Here is a 22,572-nt window from a genome sequence, read left to right as displayed (position 1 = left end):
GTTCAAAACTATCTTGCATTGTATTTAAGAATTTTGCCAAACTTTTGCCTTAACTACTAAAATTAAGGGTCTATTTTTTTTCAATGCAACAAGGACTGTATAATTCAGTTGCTTTACATGAATCAGTAATATTTATTTGCAATAAAATGAATGAATCATTAATCTAAAGGGCATCTAACCCCTTAGTAAAAATAATAATAAAATAAAGTTTTTGATTTTATTCAAGTTGCAAAGTTACTGCAGTTATAATGTGAAACAGCCAAAATCAGCCTGAATGTTGTAAAAGAGTCTGCTGTGTGCCACACACTCCTCATAAAGAAGGCGATGACAAGTTGAGTGTCTGGTATGTTTTGTGTGACTTTTACTGCACAGAGTTACAACTGAGTATTCAGAGAGTCTCTGATCTGCAGGCACAGGTTTAGAACCAAAACATTTAGAAAAGAAGTAATCCCCTTTTTATGCTTATCATTGTAATAATTTAAGGTTTGCTAGATCCAGAAGCAAACTGGTAATAGATGTCATCTTTGTAATAATTGCATAAAACTCTCAAGCTGATTCCAGTGAAACATGTCAAACAGTCTTAAATGGAAAGGATGAACAAACAAATGAAGTTACATTGCTTCACTGTGTGAATTAGATGGCTTTTTGGTAACAGGGTAGTTTTTTTTTTTTTTTAAACCTATCTCCTTGAGAGACTTTAACATTTACAATACATTTTTAGTGTATTTCGATCTTTTCATTAAAAAGGGAATTTGAAGAAATAACAAAACTTAAACAAATCAGTAGAAGTAATTTAGGACATGTGCCTTACTTGATATATCTGGTTGGTTTTAGCTTTGGTAGAGAATCCAAAACTCTCTTCACCCCTTCATCTTGCAGCTGGTTGTTAGTTAAACTGCAGTTAAAAACACATACAAACATATCAATGGAGACACTAATGACATAAATATTTATCAACTTTATGCATTTTTATATGAGTATCACTGCGTTTGTGAGTTCTGAGTGTGGTACATACTCCAGGTAAGACAGTTTGGGGTGCTGCTGTAAGACACTCAGCAGCCTCTCACAGTCGTCCCCTTCCAGGATAAAACCAACCAAACTGTGCAGAAACAGAGAGACAAAGAGAAAGCCAGACCACGCTAAGGTATTAAGTTAGACTCAACAGTGTTTGTAAGGTTTTACTTTCACTAAGTATCTAACTATAGTGCTGGTTAGGGGGAAAAAAATCAATCAAGCAGAAAGTCAGGGTATCAAAGCTGTCATGCGTCAATGAATGTATAACAAAACAATCTCTCTACTATGGCTCATGAGAAAAATCAAATCACATCCAGTTTTTTGGTTTCACCCTGTGGTACGTCATGTGTTGTAAAGTACAGTAAATGTCTTCAGTACAGCAGTAAGAACAGATATACAGTATGAAGCCAGCAGCATGTGTTGCTTGTAGAGGAATGTTCAAGTGCTGCCAAATGCTGTCGCCACTTGTTGCAGAGAGAGCTCTCCTGTTGGTTAGCAGAGAATTTTCAGCTCATTTGCATACCCATGCATCTGTCCTGATACTCTGACAAGAAAGAAAAACTTCAGGAAGCCAGACTTAATATCCTGTACTTAAAATGACTGTCACACCAACTAAGTAGTTCAAATAAAATGAAAAATAAAAAGCAGCTAAAAACTGTGGTTGTCTCATCACAAACCTGCAGCTGGCCTGCTCTGCTTTCCCAGTGTCAAAGTGAACAAAAGATTCAAATAGAGGCCTGAGAAAAAACAAAACAAAAACAAACATATTATCTGAACATCATCAGTGACACAAGTCATACATAACAGAAAAAAGCTTTACATTCACATTTTAATCAGAATAACAGCAGCCACAATACAGACAGAGCAGAGAAATATGCCTAATGTTATCTTGACTAATAGAGGACAGTGACGTTTTGTACCTGAGCTCCACTGACTTCACGCGCTGGCTGACTGTCAAACAACTGGCCAGTGTCACTGCTCCTGATGTTGATGAGATGCTGTGGCTGACACTGAGGAAGGGAGTAGGATTTATTTAAACAAACTTCAGGTGTTTTATAATCCAGGATGTTATAAAACAAATATTTCATTAGCTTTGAGAATGTAGATACATTTACTGATATAAACTCTCATTCACTGTCTGCTGCATTGTTCAAAGATTGTGGAATGAGGTCATCAATTGTACGTCTGAGGTGTTTCAAGTCAAAATTCCCTTTTGTCCCACACTTTGTATACTGGGAATTTATTCCACAGATTTTATTCATACTAAGCAACAAATTTAAGTTTTGGACTTTTGAATGTTGCATGCCAGGAGTGCTGTTGCCTTGAATTGGAAAAGCATGGAAGCTCCTTCTATAAAACAACAGATGAAAGAACTACCAAGTGCATCAGATAGAAAACACTGACTTACATTACTGAAGGAAAACTGGATGGATTGGTACAATTATGGCAACAGTTTATATGTACATCATAGTGTCTGGACAATAGGAACATGACATCTAAACTATTACTGTTTTACTGATATAGTTTCGTCTTGTGTTTTTGCATGTATATGTATGTGCATCTTCACAGAGAAGGCGCTGAAGAATGTTTCTTGTGGTGGTTTTCCCAGCTCATTGTCCGCTATACCGAATTGGCTTGTCTGTGTGTGTTATTGCATGCACATGCTTGTGTGTCTGTGAACGCGATGGGGCTCAACAGTGCGAGGAGAAATTTGAACATGATGATGTACAAATGACATCCTGTCATGTAAACAAGATGAATATCATTATCCTATTTAGTCTGTTAAATTAAAAAAAAAACAGGTGTAGACCTAATTAATGAGAGCGGTAACTCTAAATCACTTTTGCTGTGATCTGGCGTTCTATGGAAAATAAAATCGACTCGACCTTTAGGGGGAAGGGTGCCTCCGTTGCGGGGGGCAGACTGCCCCTCCCATACAATGGTACTGGAAATACTGGTTTGTACATGTTATTTAGGTATATGTATACGTATCCATACATGTGTATGTATGTGTATATGTATATGCGATTTGGTGCAAACCTGCCTAGTGTGAAAGGGTGTGTGTATTGGTGTTTGTATTTTGAGTAACACTCTTTATGTGTATAATCATTAACTTTTATTTGTTCACCTTTCATCATAAAACTTGAAACTAATACAAATATTGTAAAAAATAAAATAAAAAAAAAAAAATAATACTTTGAAATTGACCAAAAAATGTAGGCTCTAATCAAGTAAAGGACTGCAGATCGTCTGTGCTTGCCAAATGTGTGCAAATAAGCCCAAACACTGTCTGGTTCGTAAAGCACACAAATGGTTATATTGTCAGCAAACTGTGCTACATTTTTTAATTAACTTAGCTGGCTGTTTTTTTATCTTGCATCAGGTAGTTAGCTAGTTATTTATAGTGTAATTTATGTCACATTTGTCCTGAATTGACTCCTTACAAGTCACAACCAGAGCTGCAGAACCTTGTGAGTATTTTTGTGCCTTAATATCATTAAAGCAATTTTCTTTGTGAATTAGACCTTAAGATGGAGCAGATAGCATGGACATATGACACACAACTCTTGGTGCGCTTGGTGGCCACAATCCATTTTTAGGGACTCCCTCTGCTGAGTGTTAATTCGCCTGGAGCAGGACAGCACTCTTCTAAAGTGGGGGTACTTACTGACACTCAGAGGGGGCAACTTTTTATGTTGGAATCTATCCAATCAGACAGCCATAGAAAACTGTTGAAATGTGTTACTTTTGCAGTAAGGTATATCCACAATGATGCATTTTTTTGTCTACCAAAGCATTTACAACAGATCTTGACACAAGATGAATTTGGTTTTAAGGACACCTCGTGCATTCATGGTTTTTAATTCACCATGTTAATGTATGCTTTTTTCAAAATAATTCATAAAAATAGGTATGATTTTTTTAAAGATTTGTTGAACTTTTAAATGTGTGTGTGCATTACTTTAGTCTCTGTAGTGCTGTCATCCTCGGCAGGACCTTTAGCAGGTTCTCGATAGCATTGTCTGACAGTGAGCTGTGAGAAAAACTGACAAACAAAAAGTATTTTTGATGTTCCAATCCTCATAGTCTGAATGAAGAATGTGCTGATGAATTTAAAAAAGGGGCTTACTCCAACTCCAAACCGGTGTGACACTGGACCAATCTTCGACAGAGTGTAGCCACATCAGCCGGCTGAAGGCTGCTGTTGTTAAACCTGCATAAAAAGGACGATGTTTGTTTTCATTTGGAAGCTTGATCTGTGAAAGAAGAAGGATTGCTATTTGCTCCAAGTACTTTACCTGAAAATCTTCTGCTGCCCTTTGTCAGAACTGGGAAGATGCAAAAAATTTGTGAGGTGAAAAAACTGAGATACAGATAATGAAGATGTTTGGATTTTACAGCCTGTCTACCTTATATCAGGGCAGAACTTCAGGATCAGCTTCTCTCCGCCTCCATCACTGTTAAACAAGAAACATATTCTTTAACTGTTGCAACACAATGGATAAATATCTTCAGAGTGTAACAAAGAGTACCTGATGTGAACTTGTGTTAGGTTTCTGTGGGAGCACAAAGCAGCAGCCAGCATGCCCACTCCTCCCATGCTGATCCTGTTGTTGGTAAGACTGAAAACACACAAAAAGGCTGAGCAACGAGAGAATGGACTGGGTGTATGCCATAAACAGGGTGCTGACTCTATAATGATTATTATGATTAATAAATGATTATTGCTGGTATTCATGCTTTTATTACAGTTTGACAGAGCTTTCTCTAATTTGTTAGCACTTTGCGTGTGTGTGTGTGTGTCTTACTTGATTTCCTGGATACTTTTAAGATGAAGGAACAGGCCCAACAGCTTCTTCAGACCTTTATTGTCTAGGCAGTTGCTGGAAAGACTATCAGACAACAGAGTGCAAAAATGTCATGCTAAAAAATAGAGCAGCAAGTAGTTTGCTGCACATATAAATAAAACGATGTCACATTGTGCACACAGGTGATCATTGCACTTGAACAAAATGAACACTGGACTCCCTGTTGATAATCAACTCTCTTATATCTCAAGGCTATCTTCATTCATTTAAATGAACATTAGCAGAGGTCATTGTTTAACTATTTTGTCCTGCAGTTCAGCTTTTTAGCTCCGCAACCACATTGTTAATGTGCAGAGTAGGGAAAAGTCATAATTTTCCAAAAAAAAAAACAACATGTGTTGAAATGTAATTTAGATTAGTCTTTAGTTTCTCTTACTCAATCAAAGTGAGATCTGAGGATTCTCCCAAACTCTGCCACACTCTCTCCAGATCAGCAGGCAGCAGACCACAGCAGCAGAGACTGACAAAGACAGCATAATCATGGTCATTATCTGTCAGGCTGTGTATTACCTCGAGTTATGACATCAGTTCTAATCAGAGGCGTTTCTGTTTATTATTGCTTTACTTTGATGTTTGAACTTGTTGTGCACAGTAGTAGACAGGCACTTCTGTCTTGAGTAGTACTTGTGTTAAAGGAAAACAGGGTTTTGCGTCATACATTTGACACTTATAAAAGACTGAATCTTTGTGTCTGTCACACTGAGAGTAAATATTTGAGAAGAGCAGAAAGAAAGAATCTTTTGACAAAACATCACTGAGAGTCTAATTTGTACTACCATGATTAGTTTAGGATAGCAATAAACAAAGTAGATCTAGTTTCACTTAACTTTCCTTAACTGTTCCCTTTTGAACAATTGGTTCAGTTTAACAGACTGATCTGCAACATCATTTCCTCTGCAAACAAAACATGATTCCTCTTTATAGTGCATTTGTTGACACTACCCTCCAGATCTGCATTCTGTCATGTTAGATCTAAGGCAAGACATCTGCTCTAACACTGACTTGTAAAACCTACCAAAGGGTTTTTGATGTTTTATTTACAGACTGTTGTCCAGCAAAAACCACAGACACTTGGACAGGGCTCTGCAATCTGAAACACAAAACATTCAGTCATCATCATGTAGTAGGTTGTTTAATTTACATAATGACATTGTGGCCCTGCCCGTCTGAAATTTTGTGTTTTTATACATCATGTTCATCCCAGATATTTACCTTACACGGAGCTCCATCACTGCAGGACAATCAGATAACAGGGCGGTCAGAATCACTAAACCCCCCACTGAGGAGCAGCTTTCATTCAAACTGCAAAGAGATATCTGAACCTCAGCAAGCTGACATTTGTTCATTTTTCACTTGTACTAAACAAGTTTGTCATCTTTTTAATTATTAACTTCTTTGTTAGTAGATCTAATGTCTTCATCAAGTTTTGTATTTCTAGTTGTCAAGCAGAGCTAAGCACACTCGGTACTCTAAAAAGAGTTGTAATTAGCATGATTTCGGCTCTAGTGACTGTTTTTTAAAACGTGATGATAGTTTGGGTATTTACAGCCTTACATTATCTTTTTGGTTATGGTGAACTTTGGAATAAACTGAGTCAATGTCCTCAGTATTTCCAGATCCCACTGGCCTCCAGACAGACTAGGATGTGAAAACACACGTAGGTTAAGACACATTCACGAGCATGGCATTGCAGGGGAGGGTTAAATTTCCAAAAAACATAAAGATTACTAATAAATATTTGCTTTTACATATACATTTAAACTCTCACTGGAAGAGAGTCTCTAAATAAAAGAGATGTGTCTTGGATTACTTACTCCAGCACAGACAAAACAGGGCAACATGCCAACGACCTGGCAAGTTCCTGCATTTCTGGTTCACTCCATTTCTGGTTCAATAAGCTAAAGAACAAACAGTAACATGGAATAAGACTTATCCACAACAGTATCAACAAAACACACCCTGCCATTCAAATTAATGAAGGACATGATTTGAATTTTATTCAAATCACTCCATGCCTGAACCACACTGACTTTATAAGTCTGTCTCTGGATAGAGTAGCTGTTTATGAAAGGGTTTTTTTTTTTACAATTACTGAAAATCTGGTTTAAAGCAGTTTCATTTCAAATACAATAATTAGTTTAGCAGGAAAACCAGCATTGTTTGGTGTGATCTGAAAGGTCAGAACTTGGAAGTGATGTCTACTTTGTCACCTGATTGTTGGGTGAGGCTTGCTTTGATGGCTGGAGAGAGAAACACATAAACACAAGAGGATATCTGTTGGTGAAATATGCATATTACGGATATATTTGAAGACCCAAAATATATTTCAATAACCCTTGAGCGTTTAGTCACAATACCAATCCAGATATGAACTCACCTGCTTATACCAGAGCTCTCTGAGAAAGTTACCGTCAGTTCCTTCATCCCACTGAACAGAAAAAAAAATGTGTATTTGTAAGTCTCAATGGAAATCCAACAATTACTGTCTGACATCACATTTCCATAAGTAAAAGTCTTAAAGCTGCAGAGGACTGAAAATATTCTTTTTGAGAAGAAACGCAAACATTACAAAACACATAGCTCCAATAGGGTGTAGAATAATAACGAACTAGTGACAGTGAGCAGGATTAGTCCCAAAACGTACACAAATGCCCATAACAGAGCCTGTGTTTCAAATGGCATTTTAACCATGATATGATAATAAATAATGTAACTCAGTTGTACGTTATACGAATGTGATTGTGTGGCGTCATACTTTGCATGGATGTGCTGGATGTTCCCATACGAAGACATTTTCCTGATAAGATACTCCACTCCTTTCTGAGTCCAGTTGTTTCGGCCAAACCTGCAAATGAAACGAGAACAGAACACTCAAAGACAATCTGCGGACTTCTGAATTTGGATTTTAAAAGTGGGTACTCACATTATTGAGACCAGTTTTGGTAGCTTGACAAGAACATCAGTCATGAGTTCAATTCCTTCATCTTTCAGATTGTTGTCACTCAGGCTGCAACACAAAAACAGTTTCAGGAATGATTTTAAAAATGTTTCACTATAAAAAAGACATTAAGTGTCACAAACTCAAACATATGACCTCCACCAAATTAAACAAAGCATGTCAAACCTACTTGACTTTAGTGATGTGAGGACAGTTCTGTAGCCCAGAGGCCAAACTAGCTGCTCCAGTTGCAGTAAGGCAGGCACCACAAAACCTATAAAGATATGGACCAAATCCATGACTCACTGACGTGGCAAGTTCTATAAGGCAGAAAATATTTCAACAACACCTCCGCCTTGTGAGAGGAAGAGATATTCAAAGACAAGCTTTGGATAGAAAAACAGTTTGAAGAGTTTGGGAGAAAAAAATATCTTACTCCAGTTTTCGTAGAGATGTGAATTTTGACAGAATGGTGGACAACTTCTGAGCAAACATGTCACCGTACTTGCGGCTGCGAAAACTGAAGGCACACAAAGTAAATGTTAAAAAGAAAAAACAGACTTGCAAAATTCACAAGACATAAATTTCTAAATGACAAAGTTTAATGAAAAGAGCCCCGCCTTTATATGTCACATTGTCACACCTGGCAGAAAAATAGATGCTACTTTTTATAAAGCAACAAGCCAATTCAATGAAAAGTTATCTCAGAGTGGTTGCAATCACAGTGACTCATCTTATCACTACCAAACTCAGCACTAATTAAGGATTATTGTCTTCTTTTCAGTATGTTTTGTTACTTATTACGGCCATTGGGTCTTCCTTATTGACTTGTAATACATTGAAATACGACCCTCTGTACTTACCAAGTGAATCCAGCTTAGATGAAGTCTTTTAAGACATTTTTTCCACATATAAGATAACATCACTCGCTCAGCTTTGACATTTTGCAGTGCAGTAACCTAAATAAAACTGCAGGCTGTGTGTAATACTGATGCATAATGCAGGCCAGTGCTTGTGATGGTTAGATCTAAAAATTGGAAAAAACCTTGAAATTACGGTAATTTTCTTGGTAGAGTCACTTCAACTGTACGCATTGTTGTGACAGAGAGGCTTATCAGACCAAAAGGAGCCTTGGGTTCACGCCACTCTACAGTATGTGTGACAGGTGGACAAACATCCTGGGAATGCCAGCCAGGCTGCAGCTTTTTTTTTCCTCCACATTCCCTGCTGTTGCAAACACTCAGACTCTTATCACATTTTTTTTTTTTTAGATTAAGCTGAAGCACACCAACAGCCTTTCCAGTACAATGTGCTCAATAATCACCTCTTAGCTGCCCAAAACCACACAGAAATGAAAACAGTTCTCAGCCTTAGATGCCATTATCTAATGAAACAATATAAGATTCTATTCCGGGGCCAGACTAGTTAGCAAATGTGTATGTGTGGCTTTCTTTCTGTTCCTTCTTATATGGACCTACCAGAGGTAGTGGATGTTCTGACACCTTGTAAGGGTGTCTAAACACTCCAAGTCCATTGAGCATGCGCCAAAGTCTAGTCCAATTTCAGTTTCACCCACTGAGTTTACGACAAAAGCCAGAGCATCAATATCGTTAGGCAATAGTCGGATGTTGCGGAGCTCCAAGATGGGTCTCACTTCCAAAACTTCCTTAGCCAGCTGGTGATCTTGGGTTTCTTGTACACAATGACAAAGCTCCAAAACCTGGAAAGACATGAGAGGGCTGAATATGTGCAAAAGAAATAAGGAATAAAAGGTTAAAACTGATCTGGATTCACTCCTCGTGATTCTACCTTTGGACCTGTCAAGGTGTTGCTGTGACACAGGCTCTTCAGCAGTTTGAGAACAAGAGCTTGACGTTTTTTGACCCAGTTCAGAACTCCTGATCCACTAGAGGTCTTGACTATTTGAACCAAGGCCTTAGTGCACTGTTTAGAAGCCAGTCCGCATACAAACAAATGCAGTGAGTCTGTGAAGACTGTCCTTTGGTCGACTTTGGTTGTCCAGCGAGTTTTGAGGCTGAATCTTAGGAGAAGCGAAGAGAAAAAGAAGAAACAGACAGAAAAATATATATTTAATTTGGATTTGTGTGAGGTACACACTTACAGAGTTTAAGTTTCCTGGGGACAGTTTTTGATAAGAGGGATAACTCACTGTGGAAATAAGAAACAAAATAAACCAGGTATCTCTGCTTGAATGCTAGGTTGAACATTCTAAGTTGACTCCATGTCCAGCCTTAGAACACAGGGCTGGTTAAAAGGGAACTTTTGAAACTGCTTTTGACTGCCTGAGAAAATGTACATACACACAGACTGATGTTCAAATAATAGACAACAGACATCACAAGCTACAGTCAAACATCACAGTCACCAGCAAACTGATCATGGTTTGGCACTTACGCTGCCGTACATCTACAGTTCAGGACTTTATTTGTCATATTTGGACAGCTTGATTGGTAAAGACATCATACTTTAAAATACCTGATAAGGATCCTTTTCACAATGGCTTTTATTTTATTCTGCACCTCAATGATGGAAGCAACTCATCAGATTCACAAGAACAAGACAACGCAGACTGACAAAATACAAAAATAGGAATTTGAGTCATTTGTGATATGACCATACTGAGCGAGGCTTTAAATGTAGGACCATGGCCCCTGATGCTTTTCACATCTGCTGCGTAATGCATCACTGTCAAGAGCCCTGCAACCCCTTCCTGAACTATTGAGGCTCCACTACGGTGATTGGACTGTCTGCTTTGGGCCTGCATCAGCGTTTTCTGTCCTCCTTGTAAGGAGAAAGGTCAGGAATGTCACATAGCTTGGTTACTTTTAACTGCTCATCTTGCTTCTACGACAAGATTATTCCTGGTGTAGAGAGGAACATTTCCGATATGAGATCTCTTCAAAATACATCAACAGTTACTTCTAAATAATCACTCTAAAATATATTGTTTTATTCAACTGAATTACTGAGTTGACCTGAGTGACAAGGGCATCAACAGAAAATAAAAAGCAAACATTGGAGTTTTGGTTTTTACGCTCTGTTTTAATAAATCAACATTAAATTAAAGACTTCAAAACATCAGACTCACACTTTTGATGGGCTAAAATGGTTAAAAATGCTGCTCGTGTATTACTGCAACAGGTCTGGTAGTAAAGGAGTAAAGAGAAAACTGTTATACCCCGAGTCAACTTTTACCCTTGATACTCCAAGTGCTTCTTCTCATCTGTACTATTCCAGCTAACAAAGCAGGACTCTTACTGATAAGATGTTTTCAAAGTTCAGCCAAGGTATAAGACTTTATTTTGGAAGCAGTGCTCACACAGCACTTCCTGTCTCTTGGAAACTTTGTTCCATGCAAGGATTACACAGCATAAAGGTGAGAACTGTATATCAGATGTGAACAGATGGGGTTTCGTGCTAACAAGGTTGAGCAAAGCTCTGTGTGGGTAGTCAGGAAATTAGGTCAGCTGAGGCATCCTGTACTCTTAATATACATCTATTTCCAGTAGGTGGCTGAGCTGATAATTACTTGATTCCTTCAAAGACATTTTAAAGGACATGTTCTGTAGCTATGCTGTAGTGCTGTATGAGGTCAACTTAACTATTAGCTCTGTATAGGTTGAATAATACGATGCAAGGAAGGATTAAAATGCTCTGATTTTGTTGAAGACGCCCACAGTTCCTGTTTTCTGAAAGGACAGCTAATCTTCAGCTCATTAAAGGGATCGATCTGATAAAACATATCCATGTTCCTTTTCAAGTTACACTTCAGAGCTCAGCTCCTTACCTCTTCTTGAGCTGCGCGTCACTAACATCCTGACTGGTCATGAGTCTTATCGCCCCCAAAAACTCCTGCAAAGTCAGGTGAATGAAGAAGTAGGAGTTGACGGTCGTCCCATCCTCACATCTGACCTCCACCTGATACAAAGATATGGACAAACATCTGAAGAAAAGATACCGACCAACATACTATTCTCAGCTTAAAGTGATACTTCTGTGATACTGGAACCTTATTAAGCGGTGTTTTTGTGTGAAAGCAACCCGCTGATAATTCTCCAAATAAAGCGTGAATGCAGACCGATATCAGATTTTTTCGGTGGGAGTCTGTTTATTTGTGTTTTTGGTCTAGTAAAATATGGCCCCGTCTGAGTGCATAGGAAACCGGCAGAGGAGCAGGGAGGGGGTCTTTGGTGCGAGCGCCCTGGGCTTCTGCTGCACAAAAACACTGCTGTAGGGGTAATTTCTGCCCTAAACCTTGTGATAGGACCCAACTTGTTCCATCCCGGAGTATCACTTTAAGGTTAGGCTGAAAAGTAAAGCAAGGGGCAACCCTTAAATTTGGAGATCCTGTAGCTTACATGTTGAGCATCCTTTAGAAAGATAACGTTTGTCCCAAAGACACAGCATGCAAGACTGCTCCAGACTGACAGACTTTTTCTTTTTTTTTAATCTTTATCTGAATTTCAATGATAGAATGTTCCAAGTCATGATATAAGAGTGTCATCCTACAGAAGTAAAAACACAATATCACTACAAACTAATATATAATCACTGTAGTTGTTACAGTTAATCCACAACTATGTGTTTGAACCAAGCTGGTCAAAAGTTTATCACCGCTAAAACTGTTAACTTCCCTATGAATTTTCTTAACAAAGGGATTGCTGGAGTGTACACCAGCAATTTCCAGAGCAGCCACATGTTGCAAATATCAATAATGCTACCCTCTAATATGTTGGGTTTCAGTGGTTTATACCTCAACCAATCAGTGTGTGTCTTCACCCACATTAAAGGCTGTGTTCAGACTGTAACAAGAGCTTATGGGTCTACATAGTACAGCCTAAGAAGGAAGTGCTTTATATTTGCATTTTTACTCGTGGCCAGAAGAGGGAAACTACAGGGGTTAAAAAAAGCAGCTGAGCTTTCTACAAATGCCCAAATTTGTGACTTTATTTATTACTCTGTGTCTTTGTTGTTGCTTGTTTAACCTGTTTTTTGTTTTTTCTCCTCGAAAAATGATGACTCATTTCATGAATGAGTGAAAGTCATCTCAAAGATAAGTTACAACATGTTCAATAATAGTCTTTAATTGCACTCCAGGAGAGTTGAAGTGTGCCACAAGAATCTGCATTGGGGCCCAAGTTTTTCATACTTCAATAAAATCGAATTTAAAACTGAGCATAAAGCAACAAAATAATGGTAAAATGTGAATAATTAATCATTTATTGTGGTGACAGTGTTACTCTGAACCATGCCTTAACCTAACTAGGGTTGAATTTGAATTGTATTTGTAAAAAAAGTTCTTAAATTTAGGATTGATCATAAACTCAGTTGAAAGCAATATGGGACACACCAAAAGAAAATATAATATCTCTATTGGATAAAATAAAAGCTCTGTTGAAAAAGATCGAGTGTGTTTATCATTTTGCTGTTACGGATGGTGACATAATGTGTCAAAAAAAAAAAACAATGGGGGAAAAACTTTAAGTTGAGGTTTCTTGAAATAAAGATTGTGTCCTGAAACGAGACACTACATACATTCTTCTTGCTACATTGGCAGATTTTTTTTTTACTCTTTACGCAAAATTCAGGTGTCATTTTTGTCTTTCAATATTTCGTAATAACTCTAGGATTGTCGGGTAAATGTTGCTTATATTAAGATTAATGAGACAAAACTGATTAAAATAAGACATCCGAACTTGCTTAGCCTCTTTCAGCTGCATTTTTCTCTGTACTGCCTATATTCACGCACATGATGAGTGCTTATGTTCAACTTAAGGGGATGTTTGTTTGGCAGTGAAAACTTCATCAGTTTTTTTTTTTCTCAACGGATTAAATTTTCTCAAGAGTTATGTTAATTCAATCTTCAATGACAAGCATGTTACCTTCTGTTCATCTTACATACTTGTGGTTCAAAGAAAGCATGTTGGCAGCTGCTCCTGTTCTTCAGCTCCTCCAAAAGGGTCAATAAAATCAGAGGTGCACACGCCCACACATACACACACACTCCCTACTGACACCCAAAACTTATACTGCACTCTTGGTTTAGGGAAAGTCTTGAACCCAACTAGACCTTGTGAGAGCACTCACACACACTGTGCAGCCATCACTGACCTGTGAGAAGAGCCCTGTTTTGATGCAGAACTCTAGAACATTCTGGGGGATTTCTTCTTCCATGAACAGGATCTTGCTTTCCTCTAAACCTTTCCAGGCTAGGTGGCTCAGCTCACACAGCTCAGACTGATACTGACTCAGTGTGCAAATAACACTACACAAAGAGAAACAAAAACACATTTAGAAAGTTCAATTGTATTATTCTTTAACTGGTAACAATACTACTTACATTTATACACTTAAATACTAAAGACCAGAAGTGAAAACTGAAAGCTTCCTTAACCTTACATTAAAATGAAGATGTCTTCGACATTGGTTGACTTCTCATTGTAAATTACTCAACACAGGAAAGAGAACACAAAATGTACTTATTATCAGCAGCTGTTTTCTGCTACTGGTGGCGGCACTTTCTGCTGGTGTTAACCAATTTATAGCACTTTTCTCGCATAAAGATACCCTGACTGTTATCTGCCTAAGTTTGTGTGAAACATCACTCTTAGCCAAGTGTTTTTTTTAAGTTAAAAAGAGTTTCAAATTAAGCCTCTCAGTGTATGTATTAAGATTCTAACTGCATGTTCACTTGGTAATAGGATGTTAATATGTGTAGTGATCTACTTAGTCTTCACCTTGTGTCACTTCTTTGCTCTTTATCAGGGTCACGGCTCAGAAATGCGCCAAGTACAGTGAGGTAGACCTGTGTAAGGGTGGAAGGTATCTGAGCTTGTGTGAGAAGCAGCTGAGCTCTGCCATTTGTCACATCCATCATTGTGTCAGCACTCCCTCCTCTTCCTTCAGGAAGACTTGCCCCATGACTCCCTCCTGATCCTCTTCCTCCTTCTTGAATGTGAAGACCTTTCACCTTTTCTTCTCTGGCTGTTTTCTGTGTCTCTCTTGTTCTGCCTCCTAGTGTCTGAGTCCCTCCTGAGGTTCTCTCCACCTGCAGTAAGTGCTCCAGACAGATGCAGCAGATGTTGCAGAGCCCAGGGAGAGATGACATTGCAAGTAGGTGTTGGCTGGAAAAGAGGAGATCTGCTGCCTGTTCCCCAAAGCCTCCGTGTGCTGAGTGACATTTTGAAATGAAAAAATATCATAAAGAATAATTCCCATAATGCACTTGGATAGTTTAAAATTCTCATGAGGACATCAGCATTGGACATGGCCTCTTTACTGCAAACCAAGAAACACTTAAAATGTGTTTTTTTAGCATGTTGTAATATTATGAAGTAACTGTGAGACTAGCAGCTAACTTGAAAAAGAAACATATATGTTAGAGCTAAATCAGCATAATGCTGACATATAACGTGCATTTTTACCTTGTACTCTAAAGTAGTTGTGCACATACTCCAAGATCTCTTGATTCTCCCAGCCCTGCAGCAGTCCCACTTTATCTGCGATACCCTCCAAATCCATAGCATCCCGCACACGGCAGGTGATCACTATGGTGCACCCTGGAAGAAGCTGATGATTCAACAGTCCTGAAATGAGGTCGAGCACAGGCAGAGGGGTTTTGGGGTCCAACGGCTCTCTCTGCTTCTCTTGTTTGCAAAGTTTGCTGTGAAACTCGTCATAGCCATCCAAAACCCAACAGCTTTGCTCTGGATTGGCGAGGAGATAGTCCAAAATGGCTTGCTGCCCAAAGCAAAGAAAAAAATATATCACATGGAAGCATAATAAATTAACAAAAATCAGCAAACAAAACGCAACAGCTCACCTGTTTTATCTTAATCAATACAGTGATAACTTGGTTGTTTTTAACAAGTAACACACCAGAGTCAAAGACATAAATGTGTTAAACTACAACCTTTGACTACCCAGTAACTAATGAAGTCTTTTCAAGCAGGGGCAGGACAATTCATACCTTGAAAGCACAATGATTAATACATACATTTTATATAGTAATGCATTGCAAAAATAGCTGTTTTTACTGTTTGTTGAACCAACAACTTTATGTGTTCTTCTTTTCGAAAGCCAAACCTTTGCAAACCAGCACCCTTTTGAACAACACAGCCCTTTACGACCTGCTAATCAGCCTGAAAACGGTCTGATTTCAGCACAGGGCTGTGTGAAGTTCTGCTGAAAAGGTTAGGTAACAAGAGCACTGTCCTGTCTACCTTTTCATCGTCGTCCCCTCTTGTTGGGAGGTACTGTCGGAATAGCAGCTCAGACAGGGAGAGGGGGCGGGACAGCAAGCTTAGCTGACGGAACTCCAGCAAGATGAACAGCGAGGATGAAGGGATAGGGCCCTGGATGGTCAGAGAGAAAGAAAAGTGGGTTTTTAAAATAGAGAAAACAAAGTCAGGGGAAGACAGAACGAGAGAATGAGCTAAGTAGAAAACAAAAATTACACTTCACTGAGTCTAAAGCTGCGTTTCCACCAAGCAGTACGGGTCGGTTCAGTACGGTTTGGGGCGGTTTGGGACAGTAAAGTCTCATCCCGTTTGCGTTTCCACAGCAAACTGTGCCCTCTCGTGGTGGGCGGCGTATAAGCTGGATGCCACAGCTGGTAAACAATAGCGCGACGCCGTAGCAGCTTACCCCGCTATTAAATCCAACAAAGAAGAAAACGCGACACAGTAAACAAAGAGCACGGATGGAAGACATGCAGCATTTCGTCCTCTCTGTGATTTTCATGTAACTCTCTGTTACAAAGTTCAATCAAGCTTCGTTTCAGAGAAGTCTGTGTTCCACCAGGAGAAATGCAGCCGCTGTCGGGGTAAGTGACGATTCTTTTGACCAATCAACCGTCTGCAGTGTGTTGCTCCACCTCCCGAGAGCGGATCAGTTCAGTCTGGCACCCATACGAAAGGGTCCCAAAAAAGTGGGACGGCTCGTCTCGGTTTTTAGGGATCCGTCCCGGGATGAGTCAGTGGAAATGCCGCTAAAAGCGCACCGTACCGAGACGAACCGACCCAAACTGCTTGGTGGAAACGCGGCTTTACACATCAACATCTGTAAGGGATTGGACACCTTGGCACATGTCAGAAGCGGTGTTTTGTCAGCTGCATTGTAAAGTAACTGCTGAGTAATACAAGTTTTAAAAACAACATTTGATTTATACCAAGAGTAAAGTTATAAGATGTGAATTTACACATCCTCAGTAATTTCTCTCCTCAGTCCAGCAGTAGGATAGCAGGACAGGTCACTAGAGACACAAGACTCACAAACACAACCTCTGACAACACTGTTGGAGGCCTAGATGCAGTGTGGAGGAGGATATTTGTTGTTCTGCCTTTTTTGAAATTTGCCATTTGGGTTAAAAAAACAGGAATAGAATTAAAACATGAAAGCAAAATATTTCAGTGGTATTCATTTGAAAGCAAGAGATTTCAATAAGCTGTATAATTAAAAGATTTTTTTTTCCAAATTTGTCTTAAAACTAAGCGTTTGATGATTTTATTTGTCTTGTCTAAATGTATGACTATTAACTTCGGAACTGCTATGATTGACACTGCACTGGAGGCTTGTTTTTTCCAAAATTTTCTTGAAGTGTTTTGGGGAAAAGCACAAAGCTAAGTTTCAGTTTCAATTACAGGAGTGACTGCCAAATTCATTCATTCATTAGACATGTAAACTTACAAGTCCATTTGCCCACTGCTGTCCCAAACGGGACATCAACAGAGTTTTTCCTGATCCAGCCTGGCCAAGAAGAACTGTCACCTTCCCCGCACACCCATGGAGGAAGGTCTCAAGTGTCACTCTGCCCTCCACAGACCCATAGTCCCCATCAGGCTCTGAGTTTGGTGCATAAAATGGTGAGTTTGTGCACAGCAGAAAAAAAGTGTAGTTATACCTGAATGGGAGGAGTTTACTTATTAATCATACGAACAGGAAGAGTTCACCCCCACCTGGTGTTCTGCTCCCTCTGTCTGTTGATCCAGGAGTTTGATCAGGTCTGTCTTTGCTTCTGTTGGCCATTCTTGGGCATACCCACACACTGTCCAGATGAACCTCCTTCATATGGGGCTTGTGTCTTTCCCACCTTTTCCGTAGTAAACTCATCACAGCAGCGATATACTGCTCCCAGTAATCTGTGGAAAGAAAACGTGTTATCCCTGTAAGACACAGGGCAGCATTTTCCAAACATGACCTTTACCTTGCCCTAAAGTAAAAGGATACTCTACTTCTTTAGTAAATTACCACAACTGCATACTAAGTCTGTTCTCATGACTGTGCCTCATAAATCATAACTCTGCCAACTTTTTTTTCAATGAGATTTACTGTTTTGATAAACTTGACTTAAGAGGCTTTTTAATTGCACAATTTGACATGTTTGAGGTGGGGCATTCGTCACAGTTAAAGGGGGAGGGGTGAGAATGGTTGAGGCTGTGCCAGTTCATTGTTCAGGTAGAGGTGAGAACTTCCCTGGGTGGGGGAGATGGGTGGGGGTGGATTAAGGCCCCGTTTACACGGAGACCCCCGCAACGATTCTTCCTTTGCGTTTTCAAAAGCCACCCGCGTTTACATGAGGACAGCGTGAAAACGATCCGCGTTCAAACGACTCCAGGAGTACAAGTCACTTCTTCTGTTCTTTCTTTTTCTGCCGTTTTGATGTGTGAGACGGTCGGCAATCCAACCATAACGCGTATTACCGCCACCTACTGGACCGGAATGGCTCAACTGGAAATGTGGCTGAGCCCGGAGCCTTCACCTGAAACTGTGAGTGCGCATGCGGTGACGTCAGCGTTTCACCCTGAGACGCTCCGCTCTGTGTTTACACGAAGCTGGATGGAGGAGTGGATTCAGATCTTTCCACTCTGGGAAGCGTTTTCAAAAGGTTGCGTTTTCACTGAAAACGCAACGTCATCTCATCTAAACGGAAGGCCGAAACGCAACGAAATGTTTGCGGAATCGACCGTTTTCGGCGTCATGTAAACGGGGCCTAAATGTACCACAAACTTAACAGCAAAGCACAGCATTACTGCCTGTGTATCAGTGTTGTCTGATGATAATGAAACAAGCTTAGACTGTTGTACATTAAGCTCAAGCACAACAAGTAATGGGTGTCAATGTATTAAAAAGGATTTGATCAGTTTCATATAAGAGCTGTATGGTGTCAGAGTTGGTAAGTCAGAGTTAAGTAGTATTATATCAAAGTTTCCTCTAATATGCAAGAGAAGTGGAGAGAACATAATAAAAAGAGCTGTTGAGGTCCACTGCTAGGTGACATGATGAGCTAGGGCTTTTCATTTACATAAGTTCACTTTTTTCTATTAATAAATCACTATTCTTCTCATAAATGCTCTGTTACTGTATGGGAAACCCCGGGTTATATGATTTTATTACAGCACTCATCATATGCAATAAAACACAACTTCAAGTAGGAACCAGAGCATAAAAAACAGAAGTGATGAGGTTTTCATGAACATAAAATGAAATGACACATTAAATCCAAAAAAGCACACAGCCAAAAAATGCTTCATTGAGTGCTTACAACAGTAAAAATGCCCAGGCTGTGGGTTCTTGTGCTATAGGCAAGCTTGTTTTGGCTCAGTAGTAAACTTGAGAGAGTTGCGTTCATCCTGTGATCTGATACCCAGTCATAAAAGACTAACATGGCTGAGATGCCTGCTTTACTTTCACGGTAAAACACCAGTCAGGAATGACAACATCCCCTGGGGTTTTATTAACGGGACAACCTCATTGAAAGTTTCATGGTTGTGTCTTTATATTAGCAGCCAATATATTTTTGTGATATGAGCAGGGTAATGCCCTCTTTTCTGTCTGTAGTACCTCAATGAGGTAGACACAAGCAAAATTACTAGGTAAAATGAGAGAGATTGATAGAGCTGCATGACAGGTTTGTGAATGCCATAAATTTTAACCAGGAAGTGACCTGGTTCATCGGTGCTTGTTAATGTAGCTGCACTACATTCAGGCTTAACCCTTCAAGTTGCAAGGTTGTGTGTGTGTGTATGTTTTACCAATCCGAGGACGTTTAATGAGCAGCTGTTCTGATGGAGGCGATGATGACTTCACATCTGTGTCACTGGGCCTGGAACTATCACCACCATCTAATGTATGAAAAAGAGGGAACAGTAAAACAAACAAACAAACAAACAAACAAACAAAAGTTTAATGCTAGTCTTTAAAAGGACAAATGCTGTCTTGTATTGCAAGAATGCTGCATGCACTGTTTTCTATCTATAGTTGTCCCTTTTTACTTTCTAAATCAGCTGAAGAGTACGGGGATTCCCACAGCGAAAGAGAAACCAAATCAGAACTAAACTGAACACAAGCTGATCAGGGAATCAGTGACTTGTTTTCATAGCATCTGTTACATTTCAGTTTTCATTTCAGTTTGGTAATGCTGTATGTGCTTTGAGGCACTAGACTAAAGCAGCTAGCTGAATGTAACAACAACACTTAAATTTAAGACACAACTTCCACCATAAATTAGACTTGTTATGAACTTACTCTGTTGAGAGCCTCTTTGGGTCTGCTCAACATGCAAAAGCACAAGTGAAGCACCTAATCATACCTTAATAATTTTTTTTGCTCATTGCATGTGTTGGCTCTTTTCTGCTGAACTTGAGTATTTGTTTAAAAATTCATGGTTTATATAATTTTCTTTAATGCCTAATTGTATGTATGCTTTTGTCTTTACATTGTTGCAAAGCATGGGAGCCATCTGACCACTGTACTTTATTTAGTTTTAGGGTATTTGGTAGTTAATCACAGAAAAAACTGTACACTATGAATATTTGTATCACCATTTTGTGCCACCATTACAGTTTTTCTGAACGGTTTACACACAAAAACTGGTACTTGAAACACAATGACCACAACATGTAACCAATGCATCAACCCCATGAATCAATTCTGTTAAACTACAAGCACAATTCTTGCTTTACAATCAAACTGCAGTTCTGAAACACACTTATTTCAAAATACTTCATGGAATTCTCTGCATTTGGCAGCAATTCCATGAAGGAAATCTCCTGTTTTCACAAGGAACACACACTGTCATTCAAAATTCTAAAGTTAATTGCCTGAATATGAACACTGGGTCATCAAATGGGCAAACACCTCTCACACATTTTTACAATTAGCGATCAGGGTTAAGCATAAAAGGGCAACAGGTGAGCTATTCTGTTCTGTAGCAATGGATGCCAACACTGGAAACTGAGGCAGAGCCAAAAGAGTGAGAGTAAGAAGAGGAGGACAGAAGGACAAGGACAAGGATGAGGAGAGCCAAGGACAGTAATCTCTGATGAGATCTGAGACACTTAGGTTGACCATGTGGTCAACCATGGTCTAACAGTGAGGGAGGCTGGGCAAAGCAAACAGACAAATTTGAGCAGGTACACCACTGTAGACCACTGTATGTGCAACTTTGTGGTAGCTGGGATGTACAATGTGCGCTTAATTTTTGGGGGGGAAAAAATAAAATATATTTATTACAGGGTTTTGTGTTTTCTGAGTTAAAAAAATATACTAAAATAATTTACAACACGCCCTGCAATTGACTGGCGACCAGTTCAGGGTGTACCCCGCCTGTCACCCAATGACAGCTGGGATAGGCTCCAGCCACCCGCGACCCTGAACAGGATAAGCGGCTCAGAAAATGAATGAATGAATGAATTTACAACACACTTATGTATGTACTGTCTGTAGTAGGTGTAACACTGAACAAAAAAAGGCCAAAGCCGTTATGATAAATGGGGAAGAAGTAGTGTTTTCCATTTATCATAGTGTTTTAAGCTGAGCACAGCTGAGTTCAACTGGCTCTTGTAAATGTATATTTATAGGGTGGTTTGCATGTGTCATTGAGAACAAAATACCATTTTGAGAAAAAAATAAAATTGCTTGAATGTTAAGTATCATCTTGCAAGAAAATTGTGTGGGTTTTTTTTCATTTTTGGGCAGAGTTCTGAGAGTATGAGGTATGCTTTCAGAAAAAGTCTGTAAAAAATCCAGAAAAACTGCAATAGTACTATTTTCTACTCACCATTTGGACAGCCAGCCACTGACATGAGCCTGGACTCCAGATGCATGGGGATGTTTTCACACAGCAAACACATGCTCTGCAAAAAATTGCGGCAATCTGCAGCAGAAGCCGACCTGAAGTACTCCAACATGGCCTTGATGTGTTCTGTCAGTGCAGATGCGGAGGACACCACCTGATCGATGTTCAATCCTGCTTCAGCGGACACTGCTTTGGTTAACTGCATTATAACATCAGGTGACTGGCCTCTCAGGATGTGGAGAAGCTCTGAAGATTCCTGGGCTAAGATGTTGTACACATCATCCTCTTCAGGGCCAGCCTCCTCATACATGGTCAGCCTCCATCAGCTTAAATAAAAAAGACAAGAGTCATGAGTAGAAACAATCTTACCAAAGCTACAATGAGAAGCTACAACTTGAAGCTTATTTTAGCCACCCATCTGGACAAAGTGCTGCCTTCGATCTTTTTGCTTGTTTTTTCCCCTTTCGTGTTAACTGCCTGTAAATAGCATTTCATCTGCCTTTCTCTGAACAGTAATGCACTCATTTTGCATTTTTTTGTTGCAGATGTAGGAAAAATCCCGTTTCTGCAATAGACTAATGACGACAGACCCTTTGTGCAAAGATAAGTTTCATTTATTCAGTTTTTCTGTCTCAAAATGGTGAAGTAGTGAT

The 22,572-nt window shown here is 39.4% G+C and overlaps 1 protein-coding gene across 1 annotated transcript in view; it reads right to left on the bottom strand.

Moving 5' to 3' along the window:
- Positions 1-22,229, bottom strand: part of nlrc5 (NLR family, CARD domain containing 5) — a 35,157-nt gene extending 12,928 nt beyond the window's left edge. Inside the window, exons 1-32 of the mRNA XM_074677589.1 lie at positions 21,902-22,229; positions 19,875-19,964; positions 17,799-17,981; positions 17,530-17,684; positions 16,065-16,196; positions 15,267-15,582; positions 14,580-15,012; positions 13,954-14,107; positions 11,630-11,760; positions 9,631-9,862; positions 9,300-9,541; positions 8,258-8,341; positions 8,012-8,095; positions 7,807-7,890; positions 7,639-7,728; positions 7,261-7,311; positions 7,094-7,123; positions 6,698-6,781; positions 6,438-6,521; positions 6,096-6,185; positions 5,899-5,973; positions 5,260-5,343; positions 4,824-4,907; positions 4,548-4,637; positions 4,425-4,472; positions 4,314-4,343; positions 4,145-4,228; positions 3,977-4,060; positions 1,935-2,024; positions 1,692-1,751; positions 1,016-1,099; positions 812-895 (exon numbers count right to left, since the gene is read on the bottom strand). Coding sequence (XP_074533690.1) covers positions 812-895; positions 1,016-1,099; positions 1,692-1,751; positions 1,935-2,024; positions 3,977-4,060; positions 4,145-4,228; positions 4,314-4,343; positions 4,425-4,472; positions 4,548-4,637; positions 4,824-4,907; positions 5,260-5,343; positions 5,899-5,973; positions 6,096-6,185; positions 6,438-6,521; positions 6,698-6,781; positions 7,094-7,123; positions 7,261-7,311; positions 7,639-7,728; positions 7,807-7,890; positions 8,012-8,095; positions 8,258-8,341; positions 9,300-9,541; positions 9,631-9,862; positions 11,630-11,760; positions 13,954-14,107; positions 14,580-15,012; positions 15,267-15,582; positions 16,065-16,196; positions 17,530-17,684; positions 17,799-17,981; positions 19,875-19,964; positions 21,902-22,229 — 3,974 coding nt within the window. The remainder of the gene's footprint in view (positions 1-811; positions 896-1,015; positions 1,100-1,691; positions 1,752-1,934; positions 2,025-3,976; positions 4,061-4,144; positions 4,229-4,313; positions 4,344-4,424; positions 4,473-4,547; positions 4,638-4,823; positions 4,908-5,259; positions 5,344-5,898; positions 5,974-6,095; positions 6,186-6,437; positions 6,522-6,697; positions 6,782-7,093; positions 7,124-7,260; positions 7,312-7,638; positions 7,729-7,806; positions 7,891-8,011; positions 8,096-8,257; positions 8,342-9,299; positions 9,542-9,630; positions 9,863-11,629; positions 11,761-13,953; positions 14,108-14,579; positions 15,013-15,266; positions 15,583-16,064; positions 16,197-17,529; positions 17,685-17,798; positions 17,982-19,874; positions 19,965-21,901) is intronic.
- Between the last annotated feature and the right edge of the window lie 343 nt (positions 22,230-22,572).

Source organism: Halichoeres trimaculatus, unplaced genomic scaffold (genome assembly GCF_033239565.1).
Source record: "Halichoeres trimaculatus isolate MK-OKI-2021-1 unplaced genomic scaffold, fHalTri1.1 fHalTri1_scaffold_10, whole genome shotgun sequence".
NCBI classification, from domain to species: Eukaryota; Metazoa; Chordata; class Actinopteri; order Labriformes; family Labridae; genus Halichoeres; species Halichoeres trimaculatus.
The sequence above is the reverse complement of the archived record's forward strand: the minus strand, read 5'-3'. Positions and strand labels throughout refer to the sequence as shown.